The sequence below is a fragment of the Anopheles funestus genome, chromosome X (genome assembly GCF_943734845.2).
Source record: "Anopheles funestus chromosome X, idAnoFuneDA-416_04, whole genome shotgun sequence".
NCBI lineage: Eukaryota > Metazoa > Arthropoda > Insecta > Diptera > Culicidae > Anopheles > Anopheles funestus.
In genome coordinates this window covers 16,486,993-16,508,798 of record NC_064597.1, presented here as the reverse complement: position 1 = coordinate 16,508,798, position 21,806 = coordinate 16,486,993, and the positions used below count along the sequence as shown (strand labels likewise).

Here is a 21,806-nt window from a genome sequence, read left to right as displayed (position 1 = left end):
TCGGAGATCATATGCAGCCGTGGATGGAGGACTGCAGCCCTGGACCGAGTTTTCTGGAAACGGATTGGCGACCAGGCCATGTCTTCGCGACGTGCTCGACTATGAGCAGGCCAAAAATGATGATGAATTTAAACAAAACGTATGTTACAATTTATGAAATATTATTTATTTTTGGATTATAGTTACTCACTCTTACGTATTGTATGAGTTGAAACGCAAAAGACAGAGACGTCGTCAGAAACGTCGGCACAGAGAGTGAGTGAGTAAAAAAAAGGAGTGAGTCATTAGACGGCAGAGAGAGTGAGTGAGTATAAACGTAAATGAGTAATTTAAGCACTAGTTTAGAGTAATATTTTTATGACTCTCAAAAGAGTGAGTAAATGTCTCCTTATTATCCTTACAACCAAGCTTTCACTCTGTTTCAACTCTCTGCGAAGAGTGAGTATTCTCATCTCTTACTTGTAGTATCAAACTATAATATTACGCAATAATAGCTACAAAAGCACTTTTTTATGTAACCCCCTTACCCCTCAAACCTAGCGTTGCCTTTCAAAATATGCTTTTTAATGAATGTTTTCCAGTTTACATTTTTTATCTTCAAGTCTTTTAGTCTTCAAATAACAAACGTTTCCTTAACAACTCTTTACATTTGCTGCAGAAGAATTCATCAGAAACACTCTGTGATTTTTTTAAAATAGATTATCGGAAAACATTTGAATTCTGAATCTGTGTCGGTAGGACCATTCTTCGTAGTCTGTAGTGGTAGAGGTAATTCTCCTGAGGTTTAACGTATCCTAATTGATTCTAGTTTAAATTTGATATCAAAAAGGATATTCATTGTCCATCGCACCGATGACCACTTTACGAATGAGACGAATATTCGGTTTCGTTGACTATATTAAGCCGTAGCAGGATAGTCAATCATACGTACGGAGGTACGGTCGGAATGTGATTTGATGCCTGGTTCTGTCGGGTAAGACCAGCACCGCTTCCACATGTACCACCGGGTCGCAAATCACAACACACCATTTTTTTTCATAGAATGTACACTGCACTTGCTTTATATTTACCACACACTTTAGGTTTTTTTTTTGCTTGGTTAGAATGGCCTGGCCGTCCGGATGGGAGAGACGGTCCGGATGGGATTTGAACCACAGTTCTGCCGTGTGGGCCGGCGCCGTTTATCACATACACCACCGAGCCGCCACACTTTAGGTTTTATTGAATGAAGAAAAGACTAGGTTTTATTCAATAAAAAAGCACAAATAAATCGTCATGTATACTTTGAATGATTTATTCGTTTCTGTTGTGTTAAGAAATACTCGTGTTGCAAAAATTGATATAGCTACTTTGATAAGCTTATAACTGTTGAAAATTCCAAATAGCACCAAAAATGGAAAAATTAAAAAAAGAAGAAAAAACCAAAAATCCGAACAAATAGCATTGGCTACAGATCATCCAGCGAAACGAAAATAACTTAAAAACCTATTCTCATACCTAACCAATGTTCAGCGAACATTTCATGCAAATCGGTGCAGCTGTTTCGGAGGAGTTTGAAAACAAACACCGCGACAGTAGAATTTTATATAATTATACATATATAGATAACAAAGGACTACATTGTTTTACTTACCTTCGCTAGTGTTGTTTTAAAAGCATAATACAAAAATCCACCTATTTTAATCGAACTCATATTTTACGAGTTCAAGCAATTCCGTACACACATGATTGATGTATAATTTGTTTTCTCTTGTAGCATCCTCACTGGTGAAGCGTTATCGGAAACAGAACCGGGAAAGGAAACCGCGTCAAGCGTACAGCGCGATGCAGCTCGAACGTCTCGAGGACGAGTTCCAGCGTAACATCTACCTGAACGTAAACAAGCGCTTCGAGTTGGCGCAATGTCTCGGGCTTACCGAAACCCAGATCAAAACCTGGTTCCAGAACCGGCGCACCAAGTTTAAGAAGCAGCAAGACTCACGCAACAAGCGCGAACAGCGACAGCAGGCACAGCTGATCGCACAATGGTTGTTTCAGCCACAGCAAGTCGGTACGATTCCGCTGGACGGTCAGTTTCAACCGCTGGCCCGGTTGCCCGTGCTTCCCGCACACCGGTCATCCCTGGCGCTCGCACAAAGTACGCTCCAGTCGGCACTGATGGCACCGTACCATCTGTTACCACCTGCCACACCATTGACGGTACCGTTGCATCAGCAGCGTGCCTTGGAGAAAGGATCTCGCATTGTTGCACCGGTCTATACGGTGCGCTCACCAAACGGTGCACCAGTGTATCCCTCCCGAGTGCCATTTGCAACGTGCATGGTACCGTTGGGTACCGCTAACGGTAAGGAACCGGGTGAAATATCTGCCAAAGGTTCACCGGAAACGATAGCGCCGGATGAGAAGGATAGCGTGCAGTGCTAGTTGAATCGATCAATTTGTTTTATCACCAAACTAGTAAAATGGTACCCAGTATTTAAGTTTCCATCGTAACATTTTGAGCTTTAAAGCCTTTTAAGTGAACACGTAAAAGAAAGCAATTGTTTTAACGCTAGGAAGGGTTAACGCATTTTCAACTAAATGTTTCTAAAGTAAACAGCAGAATAGAAATAAATTAACAATTCATTTTTCATTTCTAAAAGTCGGATAGACGCGTTTCGCGGATTCACTAGCACACTTTATAGGCGCTAGTAAGTAATATTTCTAAAATGAAAGAATTAATCAATTTGTGATACGTCGGTAGAGAAGATGTAAAGGTTAGTTTCCTCACACGCTCGCACGGTTCGTATTACACAATTATTACTGATAATTCGTTTGAATATAGAGGTAAATATAAAGTTAAAATTTTTATTCACTGCCTCTGTACACTTGCAGGAAAAGGATTCTACTGCTTACCTGGTAACTGGCGTTCGCAAAACTTCATGCGAAAGTATTACACCATGTGTTGGCATTAGAATTAAAAACACTGTACGCAGATCGTTCAAGTTTTTCTAATTGTGCTTTAGTGCATAATACATTACAATGGTAAAATTACACATGCCGACATTCACATTCGTGGCGGGTTTTCGTCTGTCACAATTTTCAGGAATGACACATTTTCAAAGAAGTAGCAGACGTCGTCGGTAGGATTCCTTGGAGTGTTACCGACCAATTCTAAACCCTCCAAGGCACATACATAAGCTAGGTCATTGTGGATTCCAAGCACCACGCCGTACACGCCCTCCATTTCTCCGCTCGTGACACGCACCCGTCTATTCATGAAAATGGAGCGATTGGGATTTGCTGGTGGCTCAATGATGCGACACAACCCCACGGGCTGCGTTACGAGTTCCCCACTGGACAGCAACAGGATCTTATGTGTCGGACCGTTGTTACATTCACCAAGAACGAGAGCAACTGGATGTCCAGGAGCACTCACAAACATCCCAATTCGGAAGTTGCTATTGGTCAGCTGGAACGTGTTTCGTTTGTTACTGCAATTAACACGATCGTTAATAGGCATTATCGAAAATATATTGAAATGAAGATAAACGCAATGTAGAAACAGACTCTTACCTTGCCATGTTCCCAAAAGTGCTGCTGCTCCAATCTGTACTCGGCCGTTAATAATTGACGTCTTTACTTTTAAGGTAATGCCTCTTGTACACTGGCCTGAATAACCGGATATGCGCATGCTACTGCGATTGTTGGACGCAACTCAACGAGACAACGAGCAAAATCATCATGCTGTTTCGCTTTGGTTAGTTTGATAGAACGAGAAAAAACATGACAATTTGCTCCTAGCGGCAGCTAGCCAAAAAATGTTCTGAATATGTCATTGGTTGCTTGGAATGTAACCATGGTTACATGGAATGTAACACCTACATATATAAACGCAAGATTTACGGGTTGACTTTCTTGTCATATGTGTGCAAATTCACACACACAAAAATAAAACAGTATGGATTAAGGAAGCATGTTCTCTTTTTAATTCTTATCTGGCCTGCTCACGGTCGAGCACGTCGTGTAGACATGGCCTGGAGACATCTTTTTAATTATGTTTTTTAATTTTAATTATGTCAAACTAAGGAAATTTTTCAAACTGTCTCGTTCACACCTCATTCACGATCAATCTCTTCATACTCTATCTTCATGAAAAAACGACCAAATTTCAGCAGTCAGTTATGTAACCGAAAAGATGAACGCCAAATTTTTTTTCTTTTATTTTTGAATGTTGTTTATCCATCTGAATCTGTTTTTTTTTGTAATGTAATGTCAGATTTATTTAATAAACACGGTGAGACATTGGCTTGAAACTTAGAAACGATATTTTCGTGAGCCGCATGGAACCATATACAGTGGAACGCCGATTATCCGTCTTCATCGGGACACAGCCATTGCCGGATAAACGAATATCACGGATCATCGGATCAAACAAATCTGTTTATTGATAAATATTAGTGTTTAGTGTGTTAAGCAAGATGTTAATTTTCTTTGCACTTTGCAAAATAAATCTGTTCTGTTTGAGCATAACTTGAGCAAATAGTATAATTGCCTGTTGTGGCTTTTATTTCTTGCTATCATTGGTACTGGTCCGAGCTGCACGGATAATGGGATAACCGGATAAAAAGTAACCGGATAATATAACAATATATTGCATAATGAAAATGTACAAAATGCATAACAATAGCACATTAAAAAATGCGAGAGTTTTAGAGGCGATATCACTAGATCTTCTAGCAAATGCGTTAAATGCTGTGGTGTAGCAGGGAACATTTCTTTCGTACGCTAAAGAAAATAACATAATCGGATAAACTATTGCAGTTTAATGCATCAAATAAATAATAATACATAAAAACGAAAACAAACAGAACCATGCACACAATTTGAGTGGTCACACGCAGGAAAAATAAAAACACGTTTGTGTTGATGTTGAAAGTTTCCGTCTATCGTTTCGATTCGATATTGCTTTCCCCTTTCACTAGGCCCATTTCGATGTTCTCCAAAGTCGGTGCGGTCTCCAGCTTACGAATAGATTCGCCACCTTCAGCAGCCTCGAGACGTTAGTTTTTCGTAAAATCCTTCGGGGTATACTTGTTCCGGGGTTTGATGCATTCGCCATATGTACAGGCATTCCGCATCTTCGACGAAATATTTCCACTCGAACTTATTAATCGCCGGGTGGTATCGTGGCATGGACCCATCCAAAGTCTGTATGAAAACTCGTCCATTGTAACTGCCAACCACCTTGCCAAACATTCCCTTCAGTCGTCCACGGAATACAATCACTCGAACATTCATAGGCAAGTCGATGTTTAGGTCTTCCGGAGGTCTAAGTATTTTGCACCATAAGATTGGGCGACGTATCACATCCCCGCTCGGAACCATCAGGAACGTGTGGATGGTGTTGAACTTGCCGACGGTAATGCCAAGTGGAACACCAGGTGTGGTTACGAAAATGCCGGTCTGTTGATAAATATTCTCGTACCATTCTTCCATGTTTTCGGTGTTTTGTGTTTGTTTCTATTGACGCTTTGTCTCTTCTGTTCTAGTAGTTTATCTTCTGTTCTGCTGTGATAATATTTTGTATAACAAAGCTCGTTTCCAAAGTAATGTACAATGTTTAAATATGCGATTTCCACGATTCGACAGTATAGGGCTCTAGCACAAAGCAATAAACTATTGCTGTAACGCGGAGCGCATACTAGTCCTGTACGCAACTCAGCTCGAATGGCTTAGGGATGAATCATTGCAAAATGTGAAGCAGTTGTGCGGTGAACGCATAAGCATTACATGTGCATTGCACACATATGCATACATAGCCGTTTCTGAACCTGTGTGAGTGAGCGTAAAAACGGCAGAGCTTACTTTAATTCTGAGTAAAATGATCGTTTCGATATGATTTCAAGCGATTGGAACATTGCACTTAAGTGAGGAGGAGGAAGCTAGTATTGTAATCGGAATATTTTCTCCACTTTTTTCACAATTCGATCTTTAAAATCATTCTGATTCGAACTAAGATCACCTATCATGGTTACTTCTTTCGTTAGCTTTGGGCCAAGCAAAACGGTTATTCATTCATAAAAAATTGGATAATTTATATTATGTCGGTTCCGGAATTTCTTAGGAGACGTTTCCAATTTTTCGGGGACAGATTCGGAAACAAAACGTGAAATAGTTTCCATTCAGTGTCTTATTATTATACGAGATACCGGTAATTTTGTACTTAAATATTCGGCAAATAATGGCAGATTTAACACCTGTAAATATTGAATTAACGAGAGTGATACAACCGATACAATAAATCCCAAGATATTTATTTAGGGTAAATGCTGTGTTTCTATTTTGTTTTAAACCATTAAAATGATCACACAATAAAATTTTAAACAGTTTTCCACTCTTCTTTTGGTAATTTTGTTGCTTGAAAGTGGTCAAAAATGTCATTTTATGCTGACTGTTTGCCAATCTTGCTGGCAGATTGATCTAGTAGACAACTCTGCATATAATTGCGTACAAAATCTTTCGACATGTACCCATTTTCGGCAGCCTTTAAAGTGAAAAATAAATTATTTACCGAGTTTTAAAAAAAATAAAATTATGCATTGGTTTTTACGTTTGAAAAGAGCGTTTGGCCTTATTTTATCAAGCATTGATCTATAATTTGCCTTTAATTACACACCTGCCGAAAATAGGTACGCAGCCAAAAATTTGAGCACTTACCGTATTTATTTATTTATTTATTAAATCATATATCTGCCATTTGGTTTAACAATCATCCCTAATATATGTTATACCTAAAACTAATACTAAATAGTAATATTGAAGTTAACAATCGTAAGCGCAAATCGTAAACGAAGGACTTCGCGACCGCGCTTAGGGAAGCGCTGCCGGAGGAAACTAACTTCGAGGCGATGTCCTTCAATGACCAATGTACCCGTATGCTGCAGCGCTAGACCCGGCAGAAGGTGGAAAACTTCAGACGAATGAGCAGGCGACAGACCCGTCTCTTCCAGGTCAAAAAGCGCAGATTCGAAGAGTCGGAGGAGCAACTGATGCAACAGGTGGAAGTGCTACTTCGACAGATACCTGAATGGAGCAAATGCAGGAGAGACTAAACCAGGAGCAGGAAGCAGAGGAGAGCAGTATTACGTCAGCCAGCAGGATGACGAAGTGCCCCCGCCATCCTTGGACGAAGTCATCAGTGCCATCAAACAGCTGAAAAGCAAAAAGTCAGCTGATAGGGATGGTCTGGTGACCGAGCTATTGAAGATGGGTCCGGAGAGGCTAGCTGCCATTATACATCGGCTGATCGTAAGGATTTTGGACCAGGAAGAACTACTTGACAAGTGGAAACCTGGGTGTCATACATTCAGTGTAGAAAAGGTGGGACGGCTTAACTGTGCTAACTTACCGAGCCATCACAATCCTGAATGCTGCCTATAAAATCCTTTTCCGAATACTCTTCTGCAGACTTGCGCGCCTTGTCACTTGCCTTGCTTCTAAGGTCACGCCGGCCATTTCTGGCTTATTAGACATATTTTTACCGCGAGTTAACCACCATACATATAATGTATTATATGTATTATATGTAATTGTAACCTGTATTTGTAATCTGTACCACGTTGTCCATGTATTAGTTAGATTAGATTTAAGTTGAACTAATAAAAATAGTCAGTCGGAATTAGGTACTCAACGAGTTAACAACTCATTTCAATCCGAAAGGTATTAACTGGCGCCCGAATAGATAGTTTCTGCAAACGGGAATAGTATAAGTGCAATAATAGAAAAAAATCCTACACGGACACATTAACAGATTATTAGTCGAGTGGTAGAAGGAGCCACTATTTTTATGCACGAAGCGAGTACTGGGACACTGTGGACTGCACCCGATTGTTTCATCGAGACCCCAAGTACCCTCACGGGAATAAAGGAAAACACTCATAAACTGCCCAGCCCTCCCCCTCCCCCAACAGAACTAGAAAAAACCGGACCAAGGTAAGAAAAAATATCGACATCATGACTACCGAAGAAAAAGTAGCAAATATTTTTTAAATTGGAAAAGTTCCCGATTTTGTGAAAGACCTGAGAGAGTTCAACAGAACTTATAGTCACCGCTATGAAGTACCCACACAGATGGAAGTGGATGAAAGTGTGCGATTGGATAACAGATCAGGCTCGAGACGGTGTTTCGATTAAAAACGTCCGAGAGCACCATCATCACAGATGAAAAATTTTAAAAGACAGGCGAATTTCTGTCGACTAACGACTAACGAAACAGAAACAAATGAGTACTAACATCATCGTAATGAATACAATACAGGTTTTGATCAGGATTGCAATGACCTATCACCAGCTCCGTAGCGTGGGGTTGGCGGGGTTGGCCACCGCCAAGGGCGCCAGGTCTAAGGGGCGCCGAAATAATAAGTTTTCTTAATACAATCACCAGGCAAATGTGTATTGGAAAATCCTTAGGCGCTGCTTTGGGATTTGTCGTATACAACGAAAGACAAGAACAAATATATAGCGCTGTGTGAAGGTGCTCTGTAAAATCCTGTAAAACATGATCATGTAAAACATCTGTCGTCATACAAATGAATTTGTTTTTTTTTCTATAAACACATTGAATGAACATTGCCTAAACTTGTTAGACTGTTCGCCATAGACTGTTTGACATAATTAAAATTATGTCAAAAATGATGCACATTGGAGAACTTAGGTCCAGTTAATTTCTGCTGCAACAATTTCTGGGTGAAGAATTACAGAAAGAACAAAATGATTTGTATGACGACAGTTGTATGTTCATGTTTTACAGAATTTTACAGAGCTCCTTCATATATTGTCATACGTTTGTTCTTGTCGTTCGTCGTATACGACAAATCTCAGAGCAGCGCCTAAACGTATATGCTAAAAATTGGGCATTGATGACTTATTACCGCAAAGAAATCAGCGTAGGAAAACACGATTGACAAATGAATCAACCGATACGCCAAAGCTTAATTTAACTTGTGAGGAATAATTTTCTGGAGAAACTAAAAACGTCTTCTGCAAAATGAATGATGAATTATTATCTAGATTCAAAGGACTTGCGGAAGTGGTTAGATTGTTTGTTTTGTTTACGGCCATAACTTTAAAACTCATCCGATGGAATGGAGTGAACTGAAGAAACATGCTACTGAGTTCGCTATGAAGTATTCTAGGGATGTTGAAGCGGCAGAACTCATCTCTGAACTGGAAGTATTTAGATAGCAATGCAATAGCTGATGAATAATATCGAAAATGCAACACCTAGCAGCGATCTCCTGAAATGTATTCAGAAGTATTCATTAGAATGACTATATGCAAATATTACGACAAGCTTGCGTATTTTTTTAACACTTCCAGTTTCAGTAGCGTCTTGCGAAAGGAGCTTCAATAACTTAAAAATTATTAAAAATTACTTGCGATCAGCAATGGGACAGGAACGCCATCCTTGCTCTAATTTCAATTGAAAACAAAATACTGTCGAACATTGATGTAGGTGAAATTGTTACTGAGTTTGCAAATGTAACAGCGCGAAATATTAAACTTAAAATTTAATAAACTCTTATGATAAATAAGAACAAAACTACGGCAATCATTATTTATTTATAAATTATTATTACGGCTTTTAGCAATAGAAACCATTATAATACAAAAAAAAGCATTCACATGGGCACAAGCAGAATTATTTTGGATTTTTGTCTAAAAGTGGTAAGGGGAGGAGGATCCTGAATTGACTTTCTGCCAAGGGCGCCAAGTGACCACGCTACGGCTCTGCCTATCACCACAAAATTATTTTTTAGAGTGGAATCAGAACCTACACTACCATTTGTTAGATTAATCACCAATATTGGTGAATTCCCTTTTCTCCTCGATACCGGAGCAAATATTACCCAAAATTCGGTAATATTATTATAGATCAAATCATAGACCCAAAATTGGCTAATACTTGTAAAGAAAACAAACCGTACAAATTACCCGAGAGAAATATTACAAGTGCTAGCGGTAAATTCGATAAATCAGCAGCAATAGAATCAATTTTTTTCAGCCCGAAAATTGACCACATTTGCACATTTATCATGCATTCTTTTCATCGTATTTTTCTTGGAATTATTGGGACAGACATTTTTCAAAATTTGAATGCTGTAATTGATTTAAATAAAAACGTTTTGAAATTAGAAAAAAAAATCTCAAACCTTGAACATACCAATTCACCCAAAATTTCATCCAACCCGATATTTAGAATCGATCATCTAAATGTAATTGAAAAAGATAAATTAAAACAAGTTCTGGATGCAAATTAGTGTGTTTCATAAACCAAAAATTAAACTAACATGTTCTACAAAAGTAGAATGTACAATTAATACGACCGATGACGTACCAATACATCAAAGAGTAAACCCATACCCAGCATCCTATGCTGCAGAGGTCAATAAACAAATTAAAAAATTGTTAGATAACGGCATTATCAGACGATCTCACTCTGCGTGTACACCTCCTGTATGGATTGTCCCGAAAAAACGGATGCTTCTGGTCAGAAAAAAATTCCGCATGGTCGTTGATTATCGAAAACTGAACCAGAAAACGATTGCAGATAGATATAAAAAAATCTTGAGGAACATTTACACAATTTGCATACATTGTTGAAATTATTAAGTAACGCTAGTTTGAAAGTTCAAATTGATGAATCCGAATTCATACATAATAAAATTGAATTTTTAAGTTATATAATTACGGCCGATGGCATTAAACCTAATTATAAAAAATGGAATGAATAAAACATTTTCCTGAGCCAACTAATATCAAACAATTGCGTGGCTTTCTTGGGATGGTTGGATATTACGGAAGGTTTGTAAAAGACTTCGCAAGAATAGTCAAACTTCTGACAAATCTATTGAGAGGCGATGAAAGCAAATAATCGAAAAAGAAAATTGCCTTATCACTTCGATCCAGATCCGATGCACTTCGCATCCAGATCCTTATCAAAGACGGAAGATATTCGTTGCTGGAAAAGGAAATGTTGACCATATTTTGGGCCCTTAAAATTTTCCGTAATTACCTGTACGGTACTAAATTCCAAGTTTTAACGGATCATCAGCCATTAACGTTTGCATTGTCAGCAAGAAACACTAATGTCACGTTATACTACTAATGCTGGAAGTCATATTTGGATGAGCACGACTTTGAAATTGTCTATAAGCCGGGAAAAACTAATTTTGTGGCTGACGCCCTAAGTAGAAACGTGTGTTCTGGCAGAAAACTCGAATGATTTCTATATAATCAGCACAGAATCACCTCTTAACGTTTTTAAACACCAAGTAATTATAAAAAAAGGTTGCGATAGTATGCAACATATACAAATAATTGGATCGCATAAAAAAATAACGATATCTATGAATGACATTAACGAAATTTCTATATTACAGGTTCTGAAAAAATTCTTTGACCCATCGAAAATTTATGGATTATTTACATCAGAAGAGGTCATGGGCAAAATACAAGAAGTTTTCGACAACATTTTAGCAATAAACACCAATACCATCTCACCCATTTGAAATAGTTCACATTGTTGCGTGCCCAACGTGCGCATAAACGGTGCTCTACAAAAAAGCGCTAACGTAGCATTTTTGGTAACACACGACGTGCGCATGAACGGCGTAAGCCACCTTTTCATGTAGGTTGCTTACAAAACATTCTTAACGCCACAGAAGCGCTGACGCTTTCCAAACATTATACACCGCGGAAGCGAGAAGTATGGCCGTTCTCGTTACGTCGTTGTAAGTAGGTCGGGGTTCTGCGAGTTGCGTTTATAGATAGTTAACAAATAGGAAGTAAGTAAGTAAAAAAAAGTTAAGCAACGCTTGTAAACTAAATCATAAGTATATAAGGAGTGCTTGCACTCGAAATAAATCAATTGCAAACCAGAACTCGAGAGTTTTCTTTCAAGCTTTCAGGTTTCGATTCATCACGGGACGGCTCGAAGTGTGGACGAACCCAACTCCCCCCTCTTGCGGCATAGGTTCTCGATCGCGAAGAACAAACTAGCGGAGAGGTTAGTCATGTCGACTTGAAAGACGGGAACATCTACAGCGTTCGAGTTCACACCCCATCAGTTGACGGTTGGGGCTAAAGTTCAAAGTGGCCATTTCCTTCGCTTGGTCGAACTTGCAGTCCGCCGCGCAACATTGGTGACTCCAGAGAGGATCGTCACCTCTTCTCTCACATAGAGAGAAACAAGCACACAGGAAGCTTACCCTATCTCTCACGTAGTGAGACACAAGCTCTATTTTAGGTGTTGAAAACAGGATATTTAACACTAATCAGAAAACTTGAGCTTGCATCATGACAACTCCTTTCGTGGATAACAAGAATGGTCATTGCCGTCTCTGCGTTATGCCAGACGATGAGGATGACATGATCGCCTGCGACGAATGTGATCGCTGGTTCCATATTAAATGCATCAAGTTGAAGATTAAGTCAGGCATTCACAATCCTTGGATTTGCATTAAATGCACAACTGATCGCATAAAATATGCATCAAAATCAGCTGAAAATGTGACTATGTTGGAATTGGTCAAATTGGTTTTACAGCAGACAACCTTTCAAAGGCAAACGCAATTGAAGCGGTCTACGCTGTTAAACTTACCGTACTTCGACGGGAAGTCGATGGACTGGCCCAAGTTTAAACAATCGTTCGACGAGACGACCAGAGAAGCTCAATTCAGTTCCTTGGAAAATCTCAATCGGCTGCAACGCTTCTTAAAGGGCGATGCAGAAAGAGTCGTACGATCTCTTTTCCTCGATCCTGACAATATTCCAAAAATATTGGAGCGATTAGAGGAGCAATTTGGTCGACCAGACCAAGTGTACCAGGAAATGCTGAAAGATGTGTTAAGGATCAAAATTGATAACCAATTTAAAATTCCTGAACTTTCGGACGCCTTAGAAAATTTAATAACCAACATGAAGGTTTTAAATAAAAGCGAATATTTTCGTGATCAACGTCTGATCAATGAGCTTGTCAGTAAATTTTCTACTGACAAGCAAATTCGCTGGCTGGAACATAAAACTGAAATTGAAAAGGGCAATATGGATGTAACGTTAGAAGATTTGAGCGACTGGTTGGTTCCTTGGGCAAGAAACTTACGACAGTTAGTAAACAAAAGCGAACGTACACGTAACCCGATTAATTTTCATAGAGACCTTAAAAATCAAAGAAAAGGAAATGCTAGAACCGCCGCTCCTATAGTAGAAAGCATAGAAGTTGCAAGCAAGACGGTTTGTAACTCACGTGACTACACCGCGAATAATAACAAAACTCTGCAATCGAAATCGGTCATCAATAATCATCATGAATCAACGAACGATCGGGCATTCTCCAAACAGAAACAACCACCTAAAGCAAAACGCTCTTCATAACACCCGGCCGTGTCAGCAAAGTTTGGAAAACAACTCATTTCGAATGCTTCTGTCTGGCCAAACCCATCTTCAAGCGACTCCACTATAACGAAACAAAAAATGCGCACTGAACAACCATCCACTATGGCAACTCAGCAAGAAAAGTTCCAATCGAAGAAGGGCAAAGAAAACTGCATCGATAAATTCGAACTCAAGAATGAGGCGGACACCTTTGAATCTATTCGATCGAGCCAGCAAGTGTACTACCAAATAGTTCCTGTTACCTTACGAAACGAAAATATCACCGTGAAAACCTTCGCCTTCCTGGATGGTGGATCATCCCTAACTCGGATTGAAGAGACCGTGGTGGAGAAGCTTAACCTACAGGGCCCTAAAAATCCATTCATAATTACTTGGACCCGGGACTTGCATGTGCAAGAAGAAGAAAGTCGAATAGTCCAATGCCAAATAAAGGGCAATTCGGAAAAGGTTGAATTCCTCCTAGATGGAATCCGAACCATCCAAAATCTATAACTTCCACGTTAGACCATCGATGCCAAAAGAATGACAAAGGCCTTTCCCCATCACGTAAACGTCTGAAGTTTACGCTTCAGAAATGTAAACTTGTTACATCTTTTACAGACGCATATCCAACCGTTCTTATAGGACTGAAGCATAGTCACCTTATACGAGCGTAAAATGGGAGGCCCGAATGAATCCATGGCAATTCGAACCAAACTTGGATGAATAATCTTCGGCACAGAAGAAGACCAGGAACTAGATGACACCGAACATCTCTTGATCCATTAAAACGAGGAAATCATGAACCAGATGATTCGACAGTACTTTTCCATAGAAAACTTCGGAGTAAAATGTGTTGAACCGGTAAGGTCCAATGATGAAGAACGCGCCAGAGCCATATGTTGCGGTCGCAACGTTAGGTTTGAATATTTGTTTAATAATTGTAACTTATCGCATGGGATCGTTGAGCTAGACCAAAATAAACAGAGAATTTTGGAAAGGTCTGTTTTTACGATACCATCGATAAGAATTGGTAAATAAATCATGCGTCGCGTAGGGCATGCGAAGGAGGTCTAAGATGGGAAACTAAAACAACCGACTCAAGTGCAATAAACCGCTTGGGAAAGGAATGCATGTGCAGCACAATGAGCTACTTTCAATGATGTCAATATTCAATTACTTGGATGCAATAAAACTAAAATGTTTAGGACAAGGCACCAAAACAGACCCCTAGCCATGTGTTTATTTAGGATGAACATAGAAGAAAATTGGAAAAGACCAACGCGATCTAACTTACTAATACCACCACACTGCGTAGGCGTATACGCACAAATCATACACAAACACATTCAAACATTGTTGGTATATAAGCTAAAGAAATTTGTTAATAAAATTAGATTTAATTCAGAACTTGAATGGAGAACGTCTCGACTTTCTGTTGAATTTTCTTGATCTCTCCTTAGGCTTTGCGTTGAATCTCACCCGAGTCTTCTGACCCATCCGAAAAGTTGCTATTACCGGATTGTTCCACTTTCGCAGTATAGGTTCCGACGCACCGAGAACACTAGCGGGAAGTTTAATGAACAATTGGCGACAGTAACCCCTTTGCGGTCAGAAACTCAACTATCCTGTTTTACGGTTAAACTAGTGACTCGGAAGGCCTCTCCTTCGCGTGGCCTGGCCTGGGTTTGGCCGTTAGTATTGGTGGCTCCAGAGAGGAATAAAACTACAAGTTAGGGCTATAGAGAGCAAATTACGTACAAACATTGTGGCTTTAGCGTAGAAACGCATCCAGATTACTTTGATCGCTATTAAGAAAACTGCAATCTTGAAGGGACAGAGATAATTCTCAATAATAAAGAACTCACCAACTTTTGAAGAAAAGGTGACAGTTCTAGGGGATCGGAGGATAAAAAGAACCTTCTATAGGTAAACACACCTTAACTTTTCCGTCAGGAAGGCTAATCTGTGTTAACTGGGCGTAGGGCACACAAATAATTGTCCTGTAGGAAAAACCTATTCCGCAAGGGAATGTCTCCAATCAGAATGTCCAAGAGAAATCCCACCATAATGGATGCAAAAGGGAAAAAATACTTTACGATCAATGAGAACGGTAATTGCAGACTCTGCCACCAGCCGGATGAAGCAGAAGAAGCTATGATAGAATGTGATGAGTGTGATAGATGGTTCCACTTATCATGCGTAAAACTGGACAAGATGCCAGCAAAAGGGGATGAATTCATCTGCATCAAGTGCAAGGTGGACCGTTCACAAGGGGTTCCACTTCTCGATGATCGAAGCCAAGATACGGCGATCAAAGCTTTAGTCGAAGCACTAAAGATTAACAGCACAGGTGAAAGCACCTACACAAAGCGAACGACGCTAATGAATCTTCCATACTTTGATGGAAAGGCTAAAGACTGGCCCAAATTTAAAAAGGCTTTCGATGAAACAACAAAAGAGGCCCAGTTTAGTCAGCTGGAGAACATGAACCGGCTGCAGAAGCATTTGAAGGGTGAGGCGGAAAGAAGCGTTAGACCGCTGTTTTTAGATCCGCAAAATGTGAGTTCTATAATGAAAAGATTAGAAGAACTATACGGTCGCCCAGAACAAATATATCAAGACCTTTTAAGAGACATTACGAAAATTCGTATGGATAAAACTAAGATTCCTGAACTGAGCGACGCATTGGAAAACCTTGTGACAAACATTCAGGTCATGAGAAAAACAGCATACTTGTATGATCGTCGATTGATAGATGATTTAATATTGACATTGCCTACTCACCTTCAAACTAAATGGATAGAGCATAAAAAGACAATCGAAGATGAAATTGTAATTCTGATGCATCTATCCAGTTGGCTTCTGCCAATAGCAGCGACAATAAGACTGCTTCCTAAACGAAATGATCGACAATCGATCAATATGCATGATGCAAAGCCATCACCAAGCATAGTCAGAAATAACCCAGAACAGCCACAAAGGCAACGAGGTTTTGTAAAAAATAGGGAACCAAGAAGAAATCCCCAACAAGGCGCAATTACGAGGCGTAAAATTGTACGAGGAAACATCATCCTTTGTTACACCGCAATGAAACAATAGAAACGGTTAACTATCACCAAGCTAAACGGAAAATATATTACCAAATCGTACCGGTAAAATTGATCAATGGTACAAAAGTGGAAAAAAACGTTTGAATTTCTGGATACAGGATCTTTGCTTTCACTAATTGAGGAAGAAATAGCACATAATTGAACTTGGTTGGCGAAAATGGTCCACTTACGATGAGGTGGACTCAAAATCTATCGGTACAGGAAAACGATAGCAGACGTTTAAGTTGTCTTATACAATGAACTGACACCAAAAAACATTGTCTTAAAGAGGTTAGAACAGTAAAGAATCTAAATTTGCTAGAATAAACCGTTGATGTAAAAGAAATACCAATGAAATATCCTCATTTAAGACACATACCAACCCAACCATATAAAGATGCTAGACCGACTGTTCTTATCGGCCTGAACAATAATCAGCTGTTAATGCCTCAGAAAAAAGTAATGGGTAAACCAGATGAACCCGTGGCAATTAAAACAAAATTAGGTTGGATTATTTTTGGAGTGGATTTAATGAAAAATTATGATGAATTGAATCATATCATGATCCACAAAAACGAAGAGTTAATGAACGATATGATAAAAGAATATTTTTCCACTGAGGACTTTGGTGTTAAAGCATCAAAGACAATTTTATCCCAAGAAGAAGAGCGATCGAAAGAAATAATCGATAAAACGCTCAAAGAAATGAATGGGAGATATGAAGTAGGACTCCTATGGAAAACAGAAAACATATATTTTCCGGACAGCTATAATCACGCTCTTCGTCGCCTAGAATCACAAGAAAAACAGTTAAAGAAAGATCCTTCTCTGCAAGAGTGGATAAGAAATACATTTAAAGAGTATGTCGAAAAGGGATAACTGCGAAGGCTATCCAAACAAGAATCGGAGAAAAAATCTCCGAGAAGCATTTACCTCCCACACTTCATCGTGGTGAACCGAAACAAACCTCAACCGAAACCGCTTTTAGTTTTCGACGCGACGGCAAAGGTACAAGGTATCTCTTTGAACTCTCAACTTCGGAAAAGTCCAGACGTTTCCGTGAAGGAAGTATTTGTATAACTGGTGATATTAAAGAAATGTTTCACCAAGTGAAAATTCGCAAAGTATACGCGCAAAGTATATTGTGGAGAAACAGTGATAGTCAGAGAGAACCAGATACCTACGTTATGCAAGTAATGACGTTCGGTGCTACATGTTCACCAGCTTGTGCGCAAATTGTGAAGAATCGAAACGCTGAGAAGTATAAAAGTGATTACCCTTTGGCACTGAAACCAATATTAAATCAACACTACGTTGATGATTATCTGGACAGCTTTTTTACGCCTGAAGAAGCTGTGTCGACAACATGCCAAGTGATAAAGGTACACGAAAAAGGAGGTTTTCACATCCGGAACTTCACATCGAACAAAAAACAATTGTTAGATTCAATTTCCGGTGATCGTGTAAGCAAGCAGACCACAATAATGCCAATAGAAGAAAAAGATTCTAGTGTGAAGAAAATATTAGGAGTTCAATGTAATACAATAACCGATACATTCGGATATAAAGTATGCTTATCCGAATATTCGGCAAGTATGAAATTAACTAAGAGACAATTATTAAGCTCATGAGTATTTTTGATCCTCTGGGTTTAATAAGTCATTTAACTATACACGGAAAAATCCTAATGCAGGCTGCGCATGTATCCAGCGCTTACTGGGATCAGCAGCCACCAGAGCATTTAATAGGCAAATGGTTAGATTTGAGAAAACTGGTGTCCTCTGCGAGTGATTTGGTTATTATCAGGCCTATAGTAGCATTTCAGCCAAAATCCTCATCCCCTCATAACCAATTTACCAAATCACCTTCCACTTGTTAATAATACTACACTTTCCCTTTTCTCTATCTCTTATCAGTGCTAATTCTTTCCTTATTCATAAAAAACCCTCAAATTCCTCCCTTCTATCAAACAATACTACACTCTCCCTCTCTTCTTATATTTCCAGAAAATTCTTTAACTTACCCCCCCCCCCATTATTAACAATACTACACTCTCCTTCTTCTCTTTTATTCCAGGGAAAACCTTTTAATTCAACCCACCTCCCCCAAAAAAAGCAACACTACACTTTCCCTCTGTTCTTATAATTTCAGATAGAACCCCTCCTACCCAATTAAACAATACTACACTCTCCTTCCTCTCTTCTCTTCCAGGGAAAAACCTTTCACTTTTATCCATATCCTCCAAAAAAGGCAATACTACACTTTCCCTCTGCTCTTATATTTCCAGGTAAAAAACTTCATCTGCTTCCACTATGGCCCCAATGACGCGCAGTACCTCCAGGTCGCAACTGACCGCATCGCCCAATCGACTCTCGGGACCGGCCCGGGTGACCTCCAGAGGACGGGCCTCCCTAAGCACGGCGACCCCGTTGATGTCAACCAGACAAGAGGCCCTACTCACTCGCCGGATGACACTAGGCTCCTCGCCGGCCGTGCCAACCCTTCCATCAGCGGAAGCTTCCGCACCTTTGAAAAGCACTTCGAAGGTTGGACTGGGCCTGGCAAAGCGGTCGACGTTGCAGCCGGTCATCGAGGGGAGTGCTGGACCACTGGTTACATCTACGGCTGGGCGCAGCTTGGAGGACTTCCTGGTACGGTACCCCGTTGGCAACAGTCCCGCGAATGATTTAGAGCGGGCAATGGCGATACTGACTGGCTTAATCCGTGACATACGGGACGGACAGAAGACAAAAGGACTCCCCACTATGCCAAAAGACTGGGCACTCAAATTCAGGACTACCTTGAATTTGATTGCCGATACAGACGACAAAAAAAAGACGGGAAATCAAGACAAAACAACAATGACGGACGTTCCCGAATCACCGCCACGTGCAGTGGACGAACTACCGGAACTCATTGTGACACCGGTTGAGCGGCAGTCCACGGGTAATGTAGGTGAAGTGGCCAGGTCTTCACTCGTGGAGGCCCAGCCTGCACCCCAGTCTCCCAGAAAACAGCTGTCTCCCGGTCCGACCAAAGAGGAGGTGGAAGAGCTGATGCACACGACGGAATTGATCTTGGAGGCCAACAACAAGCTTCTGCTTAAGTTGAACGCTGTAAAACGGTGGACACAGGAACAAACACAAGCACAAACACAGATAAACCAAACATCAGACAACCCAAACAGCAAAGACACCACACAAACAGACAAACCAACAAACACACAGGACACCCAAACAAACAACCCCTCGACCCACACAAACAAAATGACAAAAACACCAAAAGACACAAACACCAAAACACAAACAAACAAAAAGACCGAAACCACACAAAACTCTGAAACAGACATCCCCACGACCACGGACACACCCTTGACCCTCTCAAACGATGAGACAAGCAACATAACAGATAAACACACAGACACACAGACAGCCAAAAAGACAAAGAAACGCAAACGCAGACAAAACAAGAGCAAGACTACGGGCAACAGACAGGACCAGGACAAGTCTCAAGAACCGGCACCCGAATGGACAAAAGTTCTGAGCAAACAGGCCAAGCGACGGGCACGGAGGAAGCAGCGGAAGCAGGAAACAGTGGCGCTTGACGCGAACCAGCATCAGCAGCGGCAGCAACCGGAGCATCAGCAACAACCAAAGCAACCGAAGCAGCGCGCGCATCGCGTCCCAGATGCGTTGGAGTTGGAAACAACGAACAACACAACACAGGACGAGATGATGCGCATCCTCAAGGAAAAGCTGGGGGATGATCGGCAGAAAGTGGAGCGTGTAAGGATGAATTTCCAGGGGAATATTCTTCTGGAACTGTCCTGCAAGAGCCACGACGAGACGCTTGAGATGTGGCGGAAAGTGTCCGAAGCACTGGAGGGCAAAGCGAAAGCCCGACCACGGACCCCCACAACTCGCCTCACCTGCACGAACATTCCACCAAGCTGCACCAACGAGGAAATTGCAACGGACCTTAGCACAGCCCTGGGAGTTACGATCTACGCGGACCAGATCAGTACCGTTAAATCCAATTACGGAACGCTGGTCGCATTTTTCGGATGCCCAGAGGTGGCAGTAACGGACGACGTGCTACTAAAACAGCATGTTGTCGGATTCAGCCAGTGCTGCCGGTTCAAGAAGGTTGAGGTGAAGCGCCAATGCTATCGGTGCTACGAGTTTGGCCACATTGCCACTCACTGCCGTGGGAAGGATCGGTCAAGCAAGTGTCATCGATGTGCGGAGACTAAGCACTCAGGACCGTGCACCAAGGAACGGAAATGCCTCGTCTGCAAGGGCCCGGAAGCAATCGGGCACTCGTTCGGACAGCGCAACTGCCGCCAAGTAGGAGAAGGGGTAAAAAACCGGCCTCGTCATGATTAATGTCCTTCAACAGAACCTTAATCACAGCCAGCTGGCCCAGGACATGCTGATGCAGACTGCTCGGAACGAAGGCTGCGACATAGTGTTGATCGCCGATCCATATCGGATTCCGGAGAACAACGGTAACTGGGTCGCGGATCCGACGGGCAGAGTTGCAGCAGTATCGACAGGAAGATACCCTATCCAACGCATAATCGAGAATCGGCGGGATTACTTCGTCGTGGTCGAAATGCGTGGTATCGTTTTCTGCTCCGTGTATCTACCTCCTGTGGGGTCCGATTTGTCAGTGGAGGATTATCGACGCAAATGGACCGAAATTGCGTCGGTGATTCCGCGGAATCGGGACACCGTGATCGGCGGGGACGTCAACGCCTGGTCAGGAGCGTGGGGGATGGAACGCAGACACAACGATGGAGAACGAGTTCATAGGGGAGCAGTGGTGATGGATGCTATGGCATCACTTGAGCTAGTCTTGTTGAACCGGGGCAACCGGCCAACCTGGAGCAACAACAGTGGCCGTAGTTCCATTATCGACGTTTCCTTCTGCAGCTCGTCTCTTCTGGGGGAAAATAACTGGCGAGTCTGCGACGAAAATCCAAGTGACCACAATACCATCAAGTTTGCGGTCGGGAGGACGACGACGCAGCGTAACCTGGGACACAGTGCACAGCAGGCTTCGGAGAGCAGATGGGCAACCCGGTATTTCAACAAGGACTTGTTCGTTGAAATTTTGGGGTCACTGGACATCTACAACCGCACCCTCTTGGCGGACGAGTTGACGCAGGCAATGTCAACTGCCTGCGACGCGACGATGCCGAGATTGCCAGCAGCACGGGGAGGACGACGATCGGTGTACTGGTGGAATAACGAGATTTCCCAGTTACGTCGCACTTACATCGGGATGCGGAGAAGA

At 41.3% G+C, this 21,806-nt stretch overlaps 2 protein-coding genes across 2 annotated transcripts; one reads left to right on the top strand and one right to left on the bottom strand.

Moving 5' to 3' along the window:
• Positions 1-1,755: 1,755 nt before the first annotated feature.
• LOC125762400 (ventral anterior homeobox 2-like) lies at positions 1,756-2,424 on the top strand. Its single transcript, XM_049424439.1, has one exon. It carries the CDS (start codon positions 1,825-1,827, stop codon positions 2,422-2,424), a length of 600 nt encoding a protein of 199 aa, XP_049280396.1. The 5' UTR covers positions 1,756-1,824.
• Positions 2,425-2,779: 355 nt separating this feature from the next.
• LOC125763960 (uncharacterized) lies at positions 2,780-6,152 on the bottom strand. The gene is made up of 2 exons (XM_049427742.1): positions 3,556-6,152; positions 2,780-3,473 (listed from the first exon to the last, which is right to left on the bottom strand). The coding sequence occupies exons 1-2, from the start codon at positions 3,561-3,563 to the stop codon at positions 3,047-3,049; spliced, it is 435 nt and encodes a 144-aa protein (XP_049283699.1). The 5' UTR covers positions 3,564-6,152; the 3' UTR covers positions 2,780-3,046.
• Positions 6,153-21,806: the final 15,654 nt, after the last annotated feature.

Coding starts and splice junctions, on each gene's coding strand:
- LOC125762400 (XM_049424439.1), top strand. CDS start 1,825: ATGCAGCTCGAACGTCTCGAGGACGAGTTCCAGCGTAACATCTACCTG.